This window comes from Heliangelus exortis, chromosome 30 (assembly GCF_036169615.1).
Source record: "Heliangelus exortis chromosome 30, bHelExo1.hap1, whole genome shotgun sequence".
NCBI classification, from domain to species: domain Eukaryota; kingdom Metazoa; phylum Chordata; class Aves; order Apodiformes; family Trochilidae; genus Heliangelus; species Heliangelus exortis.
In genome coordinates, this window is record NC_092451.1 from 4403510 (window position 1) to 4421675 (window position 18166).

General features: G+C 48.2%; 1 protein-coding gene across 3 annotated transcripts; it reads left to right on the top strand.

The window, feature by feature from the left end:
• Positions 1–4187: 4187 nt before the first annotated feature.
• Positions 4188–17785, top strand: RASSF2 (Ras association domain family member 2). 3 transcript variants are annotated; one of them, XM_071729334.1, is made up of 11 exons: positions 4188–4328; positions 8985–9072; positions 10332–10407; positions 10513–10664; positions 11819–11907; positions 13672–13823; positions 14972–15073; positions 15228–15279; positions 15373–15494; positions 16253–16350; positions 16541–17785. In XM_071729334.1, exons 2-11 carry the CDS (start codon positions 9014–9016, stop codon positions 16608–16610), a joined length of 972 nt encoding a protein of 323 aa, XP_071585435.1. In that variant the 5' UTR covers positions 4188–4328; positions 8985–9013; the 3' UTR covers positions 16611–17785. The 3 variants fall into 3 exon arrangements, with proteins under 3 accessions (XP_071585435.1, XP_071585434.1, XP_071585436.1); XM_071729333.1 differs by lacking the exon at positions 4188–4328 and adding an exon at positions 5164–5227; XM_071729335.1 differs by lacking the exon at positions 4188–4328 and adding an exon at positions 8484–8726.
• Positions 17786–18166: the final 381 nt, after the last annotated feature.

Here is an 18166-nt window from a genome sequence, read left to right on the forward strand (position 1 = left end):
GACCCAAAAGATGCGAGTTAAGAGGCAAGGGGATGTTTCAACCAAACTTTTAAGATGGAAGGGCAAGTATTCATGGTAGAAAATACCATTTTGTCATATCAAAGGTGGTATCAGTGTATACAAAACAAAAGAACTTGGGACTTTTTGTAATTGATATTCTATTCTATTTTTTTTTAAGGTTAAATTAGGAATTCTTGCAGACATGTTGGCGTACATTTTCTAAAGCAAATACTTGCAAATAATACCTGTAGAAATGAAGGTTTCATAGCTAGCAGCTGTGACCGATGAGTATTGTCATATTAGTGTGTTGTTGGAGGAACTTAAATCAGGTACCTCGCTTAGAAAGTTGAAACTTTGAACCCAGAATTTGCTTTCTGCCTTGTAATACTGACTTTAAATATGGCAACTTGGTTTGTACATGAATATTGCAGTATTTTATTTCCATATATTAAAAAAATAACATTTCCACTCAGGACAATGAGCACAGTTTTCCTGGGAGGGAGTGGTATGATTGTCATGACAATGTCATGTGATGGTAGAATTTCTTCATTGACGAATCTATAGTAGTTGTGTATACTTTATTTACCCATGTTTATGTTCCTACCAAAAAAAAACAAAAACAAAAAACAAACTAAAGGTTTTCTTTTAGCATTCATCTCCCTACTGAGATCTTGGTCCTCCCAATGCAGAATTGGCACCTGCAAACTGAAACCCTCAGTTGGATTTATCCCCCAGTGAGTGCCACCCGTCTTGAGAACAAAACCATTCCAAAATTGCATCGTTTTGGGGTATAAACAGCACTCCAGGCACCACAGGGTTGAATTTTTTTTTCAGTTCACACACCATCTCAACCAACCTGTGCTCAGCATCACCTGTGTCTCAGTGCAGAATCTGCATTGACCAGCACGACCACCCGGGCTGCTTTGATGTGGCCTCAAACCAAAAGCAACTCTTGATTATTTTTATTTCTTTTTTTATTGAGGGAGTGGTGGGCCAGTCATTTTTGCAGAAAACATCCTACTTTTGGTGCATGTCCTTTAGATATTTTGTGGCCCTGGGACACCAGGTCCTCTGTGCTCTCCCCTTTCTGGCCCAAGTTTTGGCAGCATTGGAGGAGGCCACGACTGCTCAGGTTTTGTTTCTGCCCGTGGGGTGAGGCCAGCTTGGTGCTGAGCTGCTTCCAGGTGTTGGGGAGCTGTGTTCCATTCCCAAATATTCCTGTCTGGTTCTGATTTGACTGTGACTGTGCATTGATTGTCATCCGTACATGTTGATAGGAGAGGTATTTAGAATTGCCTTGTGTACTAGCTGGTATTTCCTCCATCTTTCCAGGTAAATCATCTTGCTGCCAGTCCAAATTTATTGTACTTTTGTCTGTTTATAACAACCTTTGGAGTAACAAACTATTGACTGTTCTTAGGCAGTGGGGATAAATACTTTTTTTTTTTTTCATGACTTTTTGTGACTGACTTTGGCTGTAAAACTTTTTGTTCAACAGCAAGAGGGTTTTTTTTAGTTGGTTGGTTCTATTTTTGGTTTCTTTTATTTTATTCTGAGATGTGTAATTCTTTTATGGAGTTTGGTTTTTTAATTATTTCATTATTTTTGTTTCTAACATTGCTTCATTAAACAATTAAATATTTAAAAATGTAATATTTGGACCAGATGTTGTGAATAATAGTAGATAAAGCTATTTTATTCTGTATTTTTAAAGCTGTTCAGTATAAATAAATGCGGGCATAGATGCAACCTGGCAGTGTGGTGTCCCCCTTCGTTTCAGCCATCCAAGGAAAGTCAACACTTTGGGATTCCAGGTGATGTAAAGACCAATCAGCTCTTTGTAGCAAGTGCCACCTAAAAAGACAATCCCCAGCCACTTTCCTGACCCGTGCAGCTTGCAGCCCACAACTTCTACCCTGAAGACACATTACATTTTCTTTACTTTTTTTTTTTTTTTTTTTTTTTTTTTGGGGTGGGGTAGGGGGAAGAGGCACTAGCACTAATTATAGCCCATATTTCTTCTTTTCCTGACCTCTTGGGCAGCAAAACTCCCTGTAAAACCAGTTGCAGGGTGATGAGTGTCTAAGCAACATCCATGCAGCAGAAATTAAATTACTTATTTCCTACTTCAAATTAAAACAAATTTCAGGCTCTCTTAGTACACTGAGCTTCGAGTAACTCTGTCCAGCTAAGAGGATGAGCTGAAGACTTCCCAGCAGAGAACTAACCCTCTGGTTTAGGTTTGGGGATTGCTCTTAAATTCTTTCAATTTGTCAACCTGTAGACAAAAAGTTCAAGTTTCGGGAGCTCCTTCCCAGGTCCTGCTGCTCTTCTTGGACTTGGACAGATAAATTACCTGAGCATTGCCCTGCCTCATCAGCAGCATTTCAAACACCATTTAATGAAGTTGTGTGTTTTATCTGGAGCTGGAAGATGAAATACCTGGAGCTCCAGTGTGGGGCAGTGGTTGCCTGCAGTGAATCAGAACCTGGCAACATTTGCCTGAGGATTCACAGCACCTTGAGGTGTCCATCAGCTTTCAGGGTATCCAAGCTCTACTCTTCATTTTTAAGGGGTATTAAGCCACCCAAAAATCGTACGCAGCTTGGATGTGACCAGTCCAAAAAGGGATGGGAAGAAAAATGGCAAAAGTGAGAGTAGGTCTGGTATCAAAGCCAGTGGAGCAGCTGCTTGGCCAGGATGAAGGATTTCTAATCATTCCTGAGCTGGGCTGGTTTTGGATCCATGATGAAAACATCTCTGATCTTAATCCTGCTTAATCCTTTGTGCTATTGGGTCAAAGCTCTGGAAAGAATTGTGAGGGTTTTTTTCTTCTTGTGTTATGCTTAAATCAAAATTCAGCATCAGCTGCAGCCACCCCATGAAAAAGGCTTTACCTGGAGGGGCAGAAACCCAAACCTGGAGGATTTTCAGAATGACTGAAACATCCTCAAAGGGGGACAGTGACTGTGTTTTGGGGGCCAGCAAAAGCTTTTTTAAAAGCCAAGTCTCATCCCATCTGGACTCTGGAGGCTGCATAACAGGTCCCAGGTGCTCCCCAGCCAAGCTGGATCCAACTACTTGATATAGTTTGGTATTTACTGAAAATTATCTTGGGGCTCCTAAAGCTGAAGTGGTGGGAGGCTGCCAGGGTGTGAATGAAGTTTGGCTGCTTGCTCAGTCTAGAGGTGGGGGGGGAAAAAACAAGTAAACACAAATAAATCCACCAAACCTAGTGATTTAAAAGGCATCAGTCATGTTCCCAGTGTGGCACTTCTCACAGAAATGCCGATTTAACCTGAGAAATGGGTGCTGTGACATTCCTGTGCTTTGAAATGCAGGGTCACACTTTTGGAGCATCTTTTTCTGGGAGTTTTCATCAACCAGGAGTGATGCTCTGGCTCTCAGCAGCTGCCCAGGACCATGGTGAGAGTTTTGGTCTCCTTGAAGGTGGGCTTGGAAAGTGTTCACAGCTGAGAAGGAACTGGAAACCTTTGGCAGCCTCATAGGTTACAGGAGTGAGTCAAATTCCTTTTTATTTGGTAAGTAACTGCCTCCATCCAGGCTCCAGCCTTCCCAACCCACTGAGCAAGATGTTGCAAAATCAGAATTTAACCCCAGGTCTCACAACCAAGTCCCTCCTTGTGCTCACCCAGGTGCCCACACCAAAACCCTCCTTTAATTTTTTCCCCCTTTTGCTTTGATCACATCCACCCCATGGGCTGGGCAATATGAGAGCAGCTTTTCCTCTCTTTGGGGATAAATCCGTGGGCTTAGGGGTTTGCACAGCTCTGCTCCATTGAGCAGACAAAGGGCCTCACATCTCTGCTAGCCCTGGAAGATGCTGCTGGAATATAAATCCTAACCCCCATCCCAGCTCCTTCTCGCTGAGTCAGGGTTTCCCCAAGCCAGATGGTTCCTCCTGAACTTCTCACATTTTAGAGAAAAGCCAAGAAAAAAAATAGCAGAGAGAAAAACAGTAATTTTTTAGAAGGCTGATTACAATCCCTGGTTGTGAAGCCTTGCTTGTTTTGCTAAACCAGCTGTTTAGATGATTGTTTTGTTTTGAGGACTAATTTTTTTCCTTTCCTGTGGGCTGTTTCTAGGCAAATTCCTTCAACAGAAAAAAAAAAAATCGAGGAAGCCACAAAGCACTGGGAAGGTCAGTATGAGACAAAGGCAGAGGGGATGTGGCTGGGTGCTGCTGCTCTTCTGGAATACTGAACAGCTCCTTCTTCCCCCAAACCCCTGGAGCGACGTGGTGTGCACAGGCAGGATGGGACCCAGAGCCTGGGATTTGAACCTGGGGTCTCAGCACCGTTTTGGAGGTAAAATAACCCCAAACTGCCACATCTGCTTCCCAGGCAGATTTATTATTTTTATTATTTTTGAATTTACTTCCTTTTCAGTCCCCTCACCGGGGGCGGTTTTGGATCCATGGTTGGGGTTGCTGCCAGCACATGGCCCCATTGCACAGTCCATGGGTTGCATCCACGCCTCGGGCCCCAAATATTACAGGATTTGGGGCATTTTTAGGCAGAAATAACCACTTTAGCCCATGTGATGCAGCCTGCAAGTCTTCCTCCAGGAATACTGCCTGGAGCTGGAGCCCATCCTAAGAGTATTTCTAACTTGGATACATGGAATAGGGCATTCTTTGGGGTCCTGGTCCTGGCATGGGGCATGGAGCATCTTTTGGGATCCTTCCTGGTCCTGGCACCAGGGACGGAGCATTCTTTTGGGATCCTGGTCCTGGCACCAGGGATGAAGGATCCTTTGGGACCTGGCAACTGGCACCAGGGATGGAGGGAGCATTCTTTGGGGTCCTGGCACCGGGGCATTCTTTAGGGTCATGGTCCTGGCATGGGGGATGGGACATCCCTTGGGATGCAGCCTGGGGTGGCAAAACCAGGGTATCCTTTGGGAACCCAATCCCAGAGCCTGAACCAGGGGTGTGAGATGGAGCATCCCTTGGGATCCACGGGGACAAAGTGGTTGCCGGCTGTAAGGCATCTTCAGGGGGGGCACCCCCACTCCCAGCACCCGCTAAGGGGTGTCCCTTGGGATCCCGGTGCTGGGGTGACCCTGGGTGCTGATAAGGGGTGTTGCCGGGGATCGCGACATGGATCGGGCCCCGGGCGTGGCCCCGCGGCCCCGCCCCGGCCCCGCCCCACCGGGGGCGGCCCTTGGGGGGCAGCGGCTGCGGAGCGGAGCGGCGGGGAACAGGGTGAGTGCGGCGAGACGAGGCGTCCGCCTCCCTTCCTCAGCCCTATCGCGATCCTCACCCTCATCGTGATCCCAGTCCTCACCCCCATTCTGATCCTCATCCCCCATCGCCATCCCCGTTCCTGTCGCGACTCCCGGGGCTGCCCCCAAGCCCCTTCCGCAGCGAGGAGCCCGGCAGAGGCTGCGCCCACCCTGGAGGGAGCGGGGATCCGGGATTGGGGCGCGGGGGGTCCGCACCCCACACCCTGGGGTGTCACCTCTGCACCCCCCCAGCACCTTCGGCATCGTCACCCTCTGGTTCCGGGCTGGGTGCTCTGTCAGGCTGGGGGGGCCGTAAGCACCCTCAGGTCCCCAGCCTGGGCACGAGCCCTCGGCTGCAGCCCCCAGCGCACCCGGGGAGGAGACCCCCGCAGCTCCTTCCCCGTAGCCCCCCAACAAGCCCTTGATGGCCGCCAGCTCCACGCAGGGAGGCGGTTGTGTGACCAATGGGTCCCCTCACTTGTCCCCAAGCGAGGTGACACCCCCCCCTTGATGGCATCCCCATCCCCAAGCAGCTCTGTCCCCCCTCCCCCTCCCCCGCCCCCCTCTCTTCCCACCTCGCCGCTCCCCTCCTCATCCCTGGGCAGGACGGTGCTGAGCAGTTGGGCTGCTGAACAATAGAGCTGGAAAACAATGGAGCCACTAAACCTTCCCGCTTAGGGACACCGGGGGGACGCTTCGAAGAAATCCTGGCTCCCAAGTAACGCCTGGGCCGGAGCTACCGGCTGGGGAGGGGAGGATCCATCCACCCAGAGAAGAAAAAAAACAAAAAAAAAAACCCCTCGGTAGTTGGTAATCGGAGAGCGAAGCAGCTCTGGGCACCTCCCGGGGAGGAATTGTCACCTCCGGGTGATGCTTTGCTCCCGATTGCAGCGGGATCGCTGAGTCCTGGCCTTGGGGAAAAGCCTCCAGGGTGGTGCGGGAGGGATGAGCAGCGGGGAGCAGGGATATTCCCACAATCCCTCGGGGAAGCATCCGCTGCGCCGATCCGGGGCCGGGGGACGCCCAAAGGGCTGCGAAGATGCGGCCAAGCAGTGGGGAGGTCTGGAAGCAAAAAAAAAAAAGAACCCTGGTAAAAAAAGGTCCTTGCTTTGCAGGAGGAGAGAAGAGCAGCCCTCTCCTGCTGAAAGCACCAGCCTAGGGGGTTGTTTTCTATTCTTATAATTTTTCGATTTTATTCCTATTTTTTCGATTTTATTCCTATTTTTTTTTTCTATTTTATTCCCAGTTTTTCTATCTTTCCTATTTATGCCTATTTTTCCTATTATTTTCAGGTCTTTTTTTACTTTTCCTAATTTTTTTCCTATTTTTTCCTAATTTTTTCTATTGCATTTGACCTGTGTCTCTCCCTGGGAGCTTTACAAAAGTGAGCTCTGATTTTTGAGTTGGGTGGGTTTTTTCGTTTTGTTGTTTTTTGTTTTTTTTTTAATTATTATTACTATTTTTTGTCATATTTCAGCTGTGCATCTCCCCAGGGAGCTCTATGGAAGTGAGCACTGGTCCCTGCTCCCTGTGAGGGGAGGGATGGGGATGTGGGGATGTGGGGAAGGCTCTTAGGAAGTTTTTTTAGGGAGGGGAATAAGTCTGGGGCCTGTCAGGCCTGATGGGTGGTGCTGGGAGAATGGAGAGGGCTGGAATCCCCCTACCACAGCTGCAGAGGGAATTGATTTGCTCTGGTGGTGTTCAAAACCACTTTGTGAGGCACCATCACAAGCTCGTGCTGGAAGGAAATGCTCAGAATGGGGAAACTGAGGCATGGGTGGTGTCAGGAAATGAAGATGGCTCCGAGGTTGAGCAACCAATGGGGCAATTTACACCAACCCTTTTCTTTTGGCAATTTCCAGCCTTTCACCAAAGCTGTGGCAGAAAACTGGGGGGTGAGGGTGTCTGGGCAGGGTTTGGAGCTCTTCAGGGGCTTGCTGCTCTCTTCCACCCATGGCCTGGTGCTCTTAAGACCCAAAAAAGGAAGAATTTCCCCCTTTCCTCCCTTGCTCGGAAGTGGATGTGATGACAGAGGTGAAGGTGGTAAACAGGAAACTCCACGGTGCAGGGGCTGAACCTGCACTCCCAGGCTCTCCTTCCACCCCAGAATGAGCCTTTTTTTGGGATGGAGTTTCCCCTGAGAGCCCTCCCAAAGGGAGCAGGGGCTTTGCCTTTACTCTCCCTATGGCCACAGAACCAAACCCAAAGGTTCCACTTGAGGCTGTGCCATGGGAGGGGTTTTAATTTTATTTTGTTTTTCAGTAATTTTGGGTATTTTTTGGCAACGTTTTTCCATGGGCCAAGCAGCTGTGTCCCCTGGAGCTTTTTCATCCTCTTCCAATCACTGATGTCCCCAGTTTCCATCTCTCACAGTTGGTGAACCCCAAATTTGGGTCCCCACCAGAGCAGATGCATCCCAGCCTTTTGTTCTTTTTTTGGTTTTTTTATCCCCAAGTCCATCTGAAAAATCCCCTCCTAATATAATTTTTTTGAGGGCCAAATAAGCTGATTATTTGGCTTATTTCCTTCAAGAGGGTGGCTGGAAGCAGGATAAGAGGGGGGTTGCTGCTGGGATGCTCACAAAACTCCTCAGCTCATCAGGAAACCCAGAGTTTTGTCACCTTTTCCGTTGTAACTTGTGATTTTTTTTTTTTTTGGGTGCCCAGTTTCTCTTCTGCTTTCTTCAGGCTGAGCTGAACTCCCAGCTTCCTGCTTTTGCAGCCTCTTCTGGGGTTTGACATCCATTATTTTCTTACCGTTTTATTTAATGTATTTGCTCAACGTGCAGGGTAAGAAGCTGCCACACTGAGGTTTTTAAGGGTAGCTCCATCCTCCAACACAGGTTTGAGCACATGGCCTTGGTTGAGGCATTTATCTGTCTGGATTTTGTTGTGGAGGGTTTTTTTGTTTGTTTTTTTGGTTTTTTGTTTGCTTTTTTGGTAGGAAAACAGGTTTGTTTCTCAGGGGTTAAGGTTTCGGAGCAGGTTTGGCTCAAATGTTCTTTCCTTGCCTTGATTTTTTCTTGCTGGACAAGAGAACAGGATGGGGGGGAGGGGGGGCGGGAAGGGGGAAAGGTTGTGAGCAGTTTCTGAGGATTTGCAAGATTTTAGAGTATATCCCAATGGAGATGTTGTGCAGCTGGAGGGAATGCATTAAAATTTAACGGATTTCATTTAAAAAAAAAAAAAAAAAAAAAAAAAAGGGAAGCATCCCTAATGGCCCAGCATCCCTTGCTCGTGACAAAATTCAGCCCTCGTGCTCACTGCCTGGTTTTGGGCTGGCAGGAAGAAGCATCCAGCCAGAATGTCCACAGCTTTGGAGCCAAACCTTAGGAAGAGCCCAAACCTTCATAAAATAAGTAGAGAAGAAGAGGGGAAAAAAATCTTCCTTATAGCAACCCTGGCATCCCCGGGGCGGTGCATGGCTGCTGGAAATGCAAATGTTGCTGTCCAAGCAGCTGGGCCACTATTAAATTTTCAGTGAGTTTACAACACTTCACCCTTTATCTCATCTCCCCTCCCTCCCTCCCCAGGAGTTTTCTCTCAGGAGCTGCAGCAAATTTCCCCCAGGGCTGCAGCAGCTGGAGCCTTTTCCCAAGAGGGTTTTGGGGTTTTTTTTCCCCCCCAAAAATCCAAGCAGGTTTATTCCTTTGCCCACTCTCCCCCCCCTTTTGCTTGCTGGGGTTTGATGCTGGGGTGGTTCCTGCCACTGCTTTTCTCTCTCCTCCCTCTTTGCAGTTCAGCTCCCATGAAAGAGGAGCAGGAGGATGGATTACGGTGGCTGCCAGTGCCTGGTTCCCTGCGGAAAGGATAAATACATCTCCAAGTAAGACACTCAGCCAGGCTGGAACCCAGGAATCCCATCAGTGCTGGTAGCTGGGGAGTTATTTGCAATATTTTGGGGGTTGTTTTCACTTTTGGGCTGGGAGCAAGCTTGGGCTTTAACTCCACTCACTTGAAGCTGGAAAGGAAAAGTCATTCTAGGGGGAGAAATGGCAAGTTCTGGGGAAAAAAAAGGGTTGTGGATGGGATTTTGAATATTTTTTCCTTAGGACCATGGCCAAACTTGCATGAAATGTGAGTTTGGCTGAAAAAAGGTCCTGACAACATTATTTTTTTATGCTTTGGTAAAGAAGTAAAATGATTCCCAAGTTGCAAGGAGGATTTCGAAGGAGCTAAAGTATAGATGTGGTATTTTTTACCCCACTTTTTTTTCTCACATAACCCTAAATCCCCATGATTTTGCTGCTTTATTCTGCTCTGCTGGTGCTGAGCATCCTTAAGCTCCATCCGCCAGCCCAGCTGAATTGATGCCAACTTTAGGAATTACTGCCCGAGGCATCACAGCCCCATGATTCAGAGCTGGCCTTAGAGAGCCTGCTTTGGCTTTATTATTATTATTATGTTTATTAATTTTATTTCTGTTTTATTTTATGCATTTTTACTCTTTTTTATTTTTATATTTACTTTCAGCTTTGATTTTTTTTCTTTCATCTTTTGTTTTTACTTTTTTTAAATTTTCATTTCTCTTTTTTATTTTTCTCTTTTTCATTATTCATTTGCAATGGGAGCATGACTCAGACTTCAAGTTCAGTGTCTAGGGTCTGGAGTGAGGAGCCAGTGGGATAAACTCTCCTGTGATAACTTGTGACTCCAGCATGACCCAAGGGATTGGGTGCTCAAAAAATGCCCTTGTTTTTCAGCCTTGTGACCAACTCCCCTGAGGCCTGATGGGGTTTCTGCATTTGTTTGCATGTCTGATGGAGGACATCAGCAGGGAGCTTCTCCCCCTCTGATCATTATTGCAAAGGGCTGGTGGAACCCACAGCAGATCTCCTCGACAAGGCTGCTCTAGAGGCAGCAGAAGACCCAAATTTGCCCCAAATTAAGCTGGTTTAACCAGCCACCATCTAGTTACCCTGCATAGAGTTGACCATGGAGAGCTGTCCCATTCCAGCAGCAATGTCCCCATCCATTCTCAGCTTTTTTTTTTTTTTTTGAGAGTTGTCCCATTCTGGTTCTTGCTCCACCTCTCCTTTCTCCTCTCTATGTTTTTCTCAGCAGCTTTGCTATTTGTTTCCCCAGAAATGAGCTGCTGCTACACTTGAAGACGTACAACATCTACTATGAAGGGCAGAACCTCCAGTTGCGACACCGGGAGGTAAGGAACTCCCCAGGGTGGGCACCCAACTTCTTAAAAAAAAAAAAAAAAATTCGTTTTTATTCTGACATTTTTCTGGGGGTGTGGGGGTGATCTCTCGTGCAGGAGGAAGGCGAGCTGGTTGTGGAGGGGCTGCTGAACATCTCCTGGGGTTTGCGGCGCCCCATCCGCCTGCAGATGCAGGATGACAACCAACGCATCCGCCCCCCCCCCTCCTCCTCCTCCTGGCACTCGGGATGCAACCTGGGGGCCCACGGGTGAGCCCAGGGGAAAAAAAAGGTGTCTTCTATGTCCCTTGTGTCTCTTATGTTCCCTCTGTCCTCTATGTCCTCTCTGTCCCTTGTGTCCCTCCCTCCACCCCTGGTTGCTGGTTGCATCCCCTGCCTGCTTTGCCTGGGGAATTTTCTTTTCAGCCAAGGTGCAACAGCCCAAAGTGGCCAAGCCTGACCTCCCCCTGCTCTATGCCAACGACCATCTTAGTAAAGACCCCCACGCTGATTTTCAAAGATTCCTCCTCTGCAAACTCTCCCTTTTTTTGCGAAGTTCCTCCTTTTGCAAAGCTCCCCTTCTTTTTTTGCAGACTCAACCTTTTGCAAATTTCCTTTTGCAAAGATCTCTCCTTTTGCAAAGACCTCACTTTTTTTGCAAACTCCCCTTTATGCAAAGATTCCCCCTTTTGCACCCCCTCTTTTTCCAAAGACTCCTTTTTGCAGCCTCCCCTTTTTGCAAGCCCCTCTTTTGCAACCTATCTTTTTGCAGAAGACTCCTTTTTCAAAGCCTCCCCCATTAGCAACCCCCCCTTTTGCACCCCCTTTTTTGCAGACTCCTCCTTTTTGCAGCCTCCCTCTTTTGTAGAGCCTCCTTTTGCAAAGATCCCTACGCTTTTTCCAACCCACCCCCCCCCCCTTTTTGCAACACCCCCTTTTTTTGCAAAGATCCCTTTTGCCAAGCCCCCTTTGTTCGAAGAAACCTCCAAAAACCAGCTTTTCTTGCTCCAGACCTGGCCCCGGGGGTGTGGGGGGTGTCTGCCAGATTTTTGCAGAATTTTTGGATGTCTGCAAAACGTAAAAAGGGGGGGAGGCAGCTTTGCTGGGACAGGTGGTGTGCTGGAGCTTGCAAAAAGGCTCTTGGAGGCTTCAGCATCTTGGGGAGAGGGCAGCTGGGCTAAAACCTAAAGGGATTTTTTTGTGTGGGGTGGGATTTAGGATTGATACAGCAACCATCCTGCAGGGGTGGGTGGAAGGAATCCTGTCCACCAAGGCTGGAAGGGACCTCAGGGATCACCCCTTAGCTGCCAAATCCAGGGATAACCAGCTGCTTCCCATCCTGGGAATTACAGAAAGGGAGAATTATCCTGCTGGTCGTTCCGGGGCACTCATTATAGATTTTTTTTTTTTTTTTGGCTTGCCAGGTCCCTGCTGAAGCCCAGCACCTTGCCAGACATCCAGGTTATGGATGTGGGGACCACGCCAAGCATGGAGGCTCCTGGGAACAACACGGGTGAGCTGAGCTCTGGTTGGGAGCTGCTGATTTATGCTCCGGTTTGATTTAAGAAAAATATAAACCAGGTTTTTTGTTTGTTTTTTGGATTTTGGTTTTGTTTGGTTAGTTTTTTGGGGGTTTTTGTTTTGGTTTTTTGTGTGTGTGTTTTTTGGTTGGTTGGTTGGTTGTTCTTGTGGGGTTTTTTGTTTGTTTGTTTTCTTTCTTTAGAACTTGGTGTGGCTCCTGGTTCCTTAAAGTCCTTCCCATGAATTTGTAAATTCTTGACGTTTTATTTCTTGAATTTGCAGCAAGAAAAGCAGGAGTCACAAACTTCTTCCTCTAAAGGGTTTTTTGCTATGGAGGAAATGGCTGGGATGGATTGTGGGGAAAAGGAGGTTGGGAAGAAACAGGGATGGAGTATGAGAGGCTGATGGGATGGGAGGGAAAAGGGTGCTGGAGTGAAGAGGATGTTGAAGGGAAAAGGATGTCAGAGGGAGAAGGATGTCCGTGCTTCCCTTTGTAGGGAAGAAGAATAGGGAGTCTGGGAAGTGTGGTTGCCATGGGGAAGGCAACAGTTCTGCAAAGATTTTGATTTCCCCTCCCTGTTTTTTCCAGCCCCTGCTTCCTTAACCCCTTGGGGACCTGTGCTGTCCCCAGGGCAGATCCCACAGGAAAATCCTGTGGGTTTTTTTTTGTTTGTTTTTTTTTCCCCTGCTATTTTGGGGACTGCTTTCATGAAAATGCATCCTGGGGGCAGAGAAGAACCAGTTGATCCTTTGGGCTTGGGGACACTCAACCCCTTCCCAGCTCAGGGAGAGCTGAGCACTTGCAAACTCATTGAGCCATGAAACCTTTTGTCCCATCCCTGACGCTGCAGCTTTTGCCCTTTCCCTTTTTGATCTCCCCAGACCTGATATGTTTTATTTCCCCCTTAATTAAAGCTTCACCAGGGCAATAATCCTCATCGGGTTATAGATATAACCCAGCAACCTTTTCAACCAGATGATGTTCATCCTAAAAAAGAAATCTTTACTGTTCTTTTTCTCCAAAAACCAAAAAGACCTGTAAAAAAAATCAGTGTCCAACCTATGTGCAGGACTCCTGGGTAGTGCTGAGTCACTCTGGCCATGGCGTGCGTCCCAAGCCGTGTGCACCAGAGATTTTTCTCACTGCAGACATGCCTTGAATTAAAAACATCCAAGCTTGAGACATTCATTAAAAATGGATGAAGAGCTGGTTTATAATACTCTGGAGCTGGTCCAGTTTTCTTGCTGAGATCTGAAGCTCTAGCCTTGTTTTTGCCCATTCTCATTAACGAAGAGGAGGAAAAGAGTAAAATAAAGATAAATTAATAAAAAGCGAGTATAGATGCTGAAGTCCCCTAGAGAAGGGATAGATCTAGGTCATGGCTTGGATTTAGGCAGTTCATTCTGAATTAATAAGCTCCTCCAGCAGCTGGGAGAAAGCAGTAGCTTCTGTGGTTTAAACTGGAGGGGTTTAAATCTTTGCGAGGAAATTTGTAGGGCTGGATTTTTGGGTTGGCAACTTGGCATCCACAGGGAGGAAAAGTGATTTTTGCAGCAGGGAGATGCTGGGGTTTCTCTCTCGCTCCTGGTCCTTATGGTCTTGGTCTTCTAGATGTGGTGCTGGGGTTTAGGGTTTAGGGGAGAACTTTGTAGAGCAGGGTTGGACCCGATGATCCCAAGGGTCTTTTCTCAACCTGAAAGATTCCATGATTCTCCTCCTTGTTGTCCCATTGGGTTTTCCCAACTTCTTTTCCAGCCTCTAAGTTGCAGCCAGAAGAGGTGCCACAGCTGATGAGGACCCGGAGTGATGTTGGGGTGCGGCGCAGGGGCAGCACCCGCACCCCTGGCGAGCAGCGCCGCATCCGCCGCCACCGCTTCTCCATCAATGGGCACTTCTACAACCACAAGGTGAGCCCTGAAACCTGCCCCGAAAACCTCACCTGGAGGAGTTCTGTGTGCAGGTTTGGGCACCATGGTACAGAACAGACATTGAGAGCGTCCTAAAGAGAGCAATGAGAGTGGGGAAGGGGTCTGGAAGGGATCACAGAATCCAAGAATGGGTTAGGATGGAAAGAACCATAAAGCTCATCCAGTCCCACCCCCTGCATGGACAGGGACATGTCCCACCAGCCCAGGGTGCTCCAAGCCCCATCCAACCTTCAACACTGCCAGGGATGGGGCAGCCACAGCTTCTGGGGGCAACCTGGGCCTGGGGCTCAGCACCCTCACACCAAACAATTTCTTCCTAATGTCCAACCTCAATCCCCCCTAAATCTTCAAGTTTTAACCCATTTCCCCTCATCCTCTCCCTACCCCCCCCCCCCCCCCCATCTCCAAAGCCCTCCCCTAGCTTTCTTGCAGCCCCTTCAGATATTGGGAGCCTCCTCTTCTCCAGGCTGAACAACCCCAATCCCTCAGCCTGGCTTCCCAGGAAGGTGCTCAGCCCTCCGAGCATTTGAGTGGCTCCTCTGGGCACCTTCCAGGAGCTCTGTGTCCTCCTTGTATTGGGGACTCCAGCACTGGACATACTGGGATGACTTATGAGGAGCAGCTGAGGTCATTTGGCTTGTTCAGTTTGGAGAAAAGGAGGCTGATTGGTGACCTCATGGCAGTCTACAGGTTCCTCACAAGGGGAAGAGATGGGACAGGCAATAATCTCTTCATTCCAGTGACCAAAGCCAGGGCTGGAGAGCTGAATCAGGGGAGGTTTAGGTTAAATTGTCTGAAGGTTTTCACCCTGAGAGTGGCTGAGCACTGGAACACGCTCCCCCACCAAACCTGCCCGAGGTCAGGAATCACAGAATCACAGAATGGATTAGGTTGGAAGGGACTTTAAAGATGATCCAGTTCCAGGGACACTTCCCACTGGATCAGAAGCGTTTGGATCAGAAGGCATTCAGGACTCCTGGGGTGCCCTACACAGGGACAGGAGTTGGACTTGATGCTCCTGATGGGTCCTGTCCACCTCAGCATATTCTATGGTTCTATGAAGACCTTTTCTTGATGGACAATTCCATGGGGGACAGGGGGGCTGATATGGAATTTGTACCCCATAGACATCCGTGTTCACCCCGGCATACGGCTCCGTCACTAACGTCCGGATAAACAGCACCATGACCACCCCCCAGGTCCTGAAACTGCTGCTCAACAAATTCAAGGTAGGTTAAGTATTCCTCCCACCATGCTCCTGGTGGACAAATACAAATAAAGTTGTGAAATAATGGGATTTTTTTGTTATTCTTTTTTTTCATTGCTGGGAAAACCCCACGTGGAAATGTGGCTGTTTACCAGTGGTTTTGTGTCTCTGTTCAGATTGAGAACTCGGCAGAGGAGTTTGCTCTTTACATTGTCCACACCAGTGGAGGTGAGTCTAAAAAAATACCACCCCACCCCCAGCATGGCTGCTGGATCAGCAAAACCCCACCAGGCCCCAGTGCTGATGTTTTTGGCATTGCAGAGAAGCAAAAACTGCGTCCCAGCGATTACCCCCTGATCGCCCGCATCCTGCAGGGCCCCTGTGAGCAGGTCTCCAAAGTCTTCCTCATGGAGAAGGACCAGGTGGAAGAAGTCACCTACGATGTGAGTTTGGTGGTCTGGGATAGCCCAGTGATTTCGGGTGGGCTGGGGATGCACCCAAGGCTGGAAGAACCAGGAGGATGGTGTGGGGATGTGGGAATTGTTTTGCTTTGCTTCCCTGGCTCCCCTGGAAAAACTCATCTGGTGAGAAGAACCTTTTGTTCGGAGAGCAGCTCGAAGCTCAAACCAAGAGCAAAATCCCCCCAGCCCAGTTTCGCCACCCCAAATGTGGTCGTGGAAGAGCCATCAAAGTGCAACCTTGGGGATAATTAACCTTGGGGATAATTTTTTCCAGCTGGAAGCACCCTGCGTTGGGGACCAGCTCATTTCTGCCACCTGCTGGCACCTTCCCACCCCTCTGCGCTCAAATCTTGGCACAAACCAGGTGGTTTTGGGATATGTTTGGGCTTAAACAGGACCCAGTGAGCCCCTTGGGATGCACAGGGCTCTGGGTGCAGAGGAGCCAAATCGTGCAGGTGGTGATGGGTGAAGTAAAACAACCTTAAAATAGTTCACAATGGAAGGGGAATTTTGGAAATGTATTACTTTCAGTTGGAAAGTGGAATTGAAATTGGATTTTTTTTTCCCCGCCAATAATCAGTTTGCACAAGCAGCTCCTTGTGCAGTGCAAGGAAAGAGGATTTCTTGTATGGGTTCCTTCAAGAAGTCATCAATTTTCCCTGGGCAAAGTCCTCAATTTCTGGGGGAAATGTCATCCTCCTCATCGCCCTGGCTTGGCCTTTCTCTCCCCTCGTCCCCAGGTTGCTCAGTACATCAAATTTGAGATGCCAGTCCTCAGGAGCTTCATCCAAAAGCTGGAGGAAGAGGAGGATCGGGAGGTGAAGAAGCTGATGCGCAAGTATGTTGAGCTGGGTGGCATCTGGGGGAGATGCTGAGAGCTAAGGACTTAATTTCAGTGCCAAAAATTCACTCCCACAACCTTGTGTCCCTAATGCATATGTGAGCCATTGGCTTTCGCATTATTCCGGAGTTTTCTTGGGCTAAAAACCCAATTTTGATCCTTTTCTCCTTGTCCTTCCCCTCTCCAGATACTCCATCCTCCGGCTTATGATCGAGCAAAGGCTGGAGGAGATTTCTGAGGGTCCCACAGCCATGTGAAGCTCTTCACCAGCATCCTGGTTCCAGGTTCCATTCCTCAAAGAGCCTTTTGCCTGCAGGACCTACTGGACCAAATCCCAAATCCTCAGCAAGCCCCGTGTCCAACCCATCCTCCCATGCCTTTGGCTGCGCAGCATCTGCAGGGAATTCCTGCTCTGCCAGCAGGGTTGTCCCCAGCAAATCTTTGGCCAGTGGCAGCTTCAGCCAAATCCTCAAATCCCTGGAAATAACAGGGAAAAATATAAAAATAAAGAGGAAAGCCACAAGCAGGACAAAACTGGGAATTCTGGGGGCTCCATTGGGTGCCGCTCAGCTCCAGCGGTGCCTGCATGTGGCTCCCAGTGGAGCATCCGCTGCTGGGTGTCAAGAGAGCACAAATAATTCCTCTTTTTTCATAAAGAAAAAAAGCACATTTCTATTGCAATAATTGGCAGGTGATGGGAAGTTCTTGTAAATCAAAAAGGTCGGCTGGGAATTGGAGTGTTTTCTGAAGAAAACTCCAGGGGTTGGATTTCCAGCTGGGGTGTAAATCACTTTATCCCAGCACCTTCTCTTAACCTGCGCCTGGTGGCGTAACCTCCTCCTCCCCCCACTCAGATTTGCACTAATTTTAGGGATTTTTAACTAAAACCATGACATTGAACCTCTCTGGGAGCCCCAAGATGCCAAATAGCTCTGGCAGGAAGAGCTGACGGCGCTGAGCATCTCTGGAGCGCTGCTGAACAGCGAGCAGGGTGTGGCAGGAGGAGGGGGAGACAGCAAGAAATCAATTTCTTTTGTAAATTGATTTTCTGGTGGTGCTGATAACATTGTCCCAGGACTGCCTCTGTTACCACCTTCCCACCTGGAAAAAAAAATCACTTTCCTTCCAGGCTAAACCAGCAATAGTGATTTTATACCTCAGTGTGAACTGAAACTCTGCCTTTTCCCCTCCCCTCGAGTTTTTTGCAATGCCTCTTTGTAATTTTTGAATTTTAATGGTACCTTTTCTGCCTTTTAATGTGTGTTAGGGGAAGTGTTGTACAGCAAGGAAAGCTTTCTCTGGACTGGGAGGCTGACTGTGGCATTGCTTTGGTGATGAATAAGAAAACAAAACCTGAAGCAACTTAATACAGAATGAACCCCCCTGAGCTAGAGCCTGGTTTGTTGGAAATAAAGCACTTTGCAGATGGAAATGCTGCTGAAGTGGGAGTTGTGTGGGCTGGGAGCAAGATGGGAGAGGAACAAAATCGAGGAGAAGTTTTCTGAGGAGAAATGTCCCAGCTCTGCAGTTTTGGAGACTCAAAACTAAAACACTGGAGTATTTTTGAGGCTGCTCTTAGGTTTATCTGTTTATCCCCATGCACCATGGGCTCAATGCTCTGGATATTTCCCTTCCAAAAGATAAATTCACCTTTGCAAGGGACCCCCCAGGTTGCTCAGCTTTTTTTGAAACCCACTGACTTTTCATGTCATATATTCCATTTTTTTCCTCCACCGGAACCTCAGCTCTCTGTATCCCTGAGTTTATACCCAGCCAGGCTTTGCTTTCCCAAAAAAAAAACCACCAGCCCTAA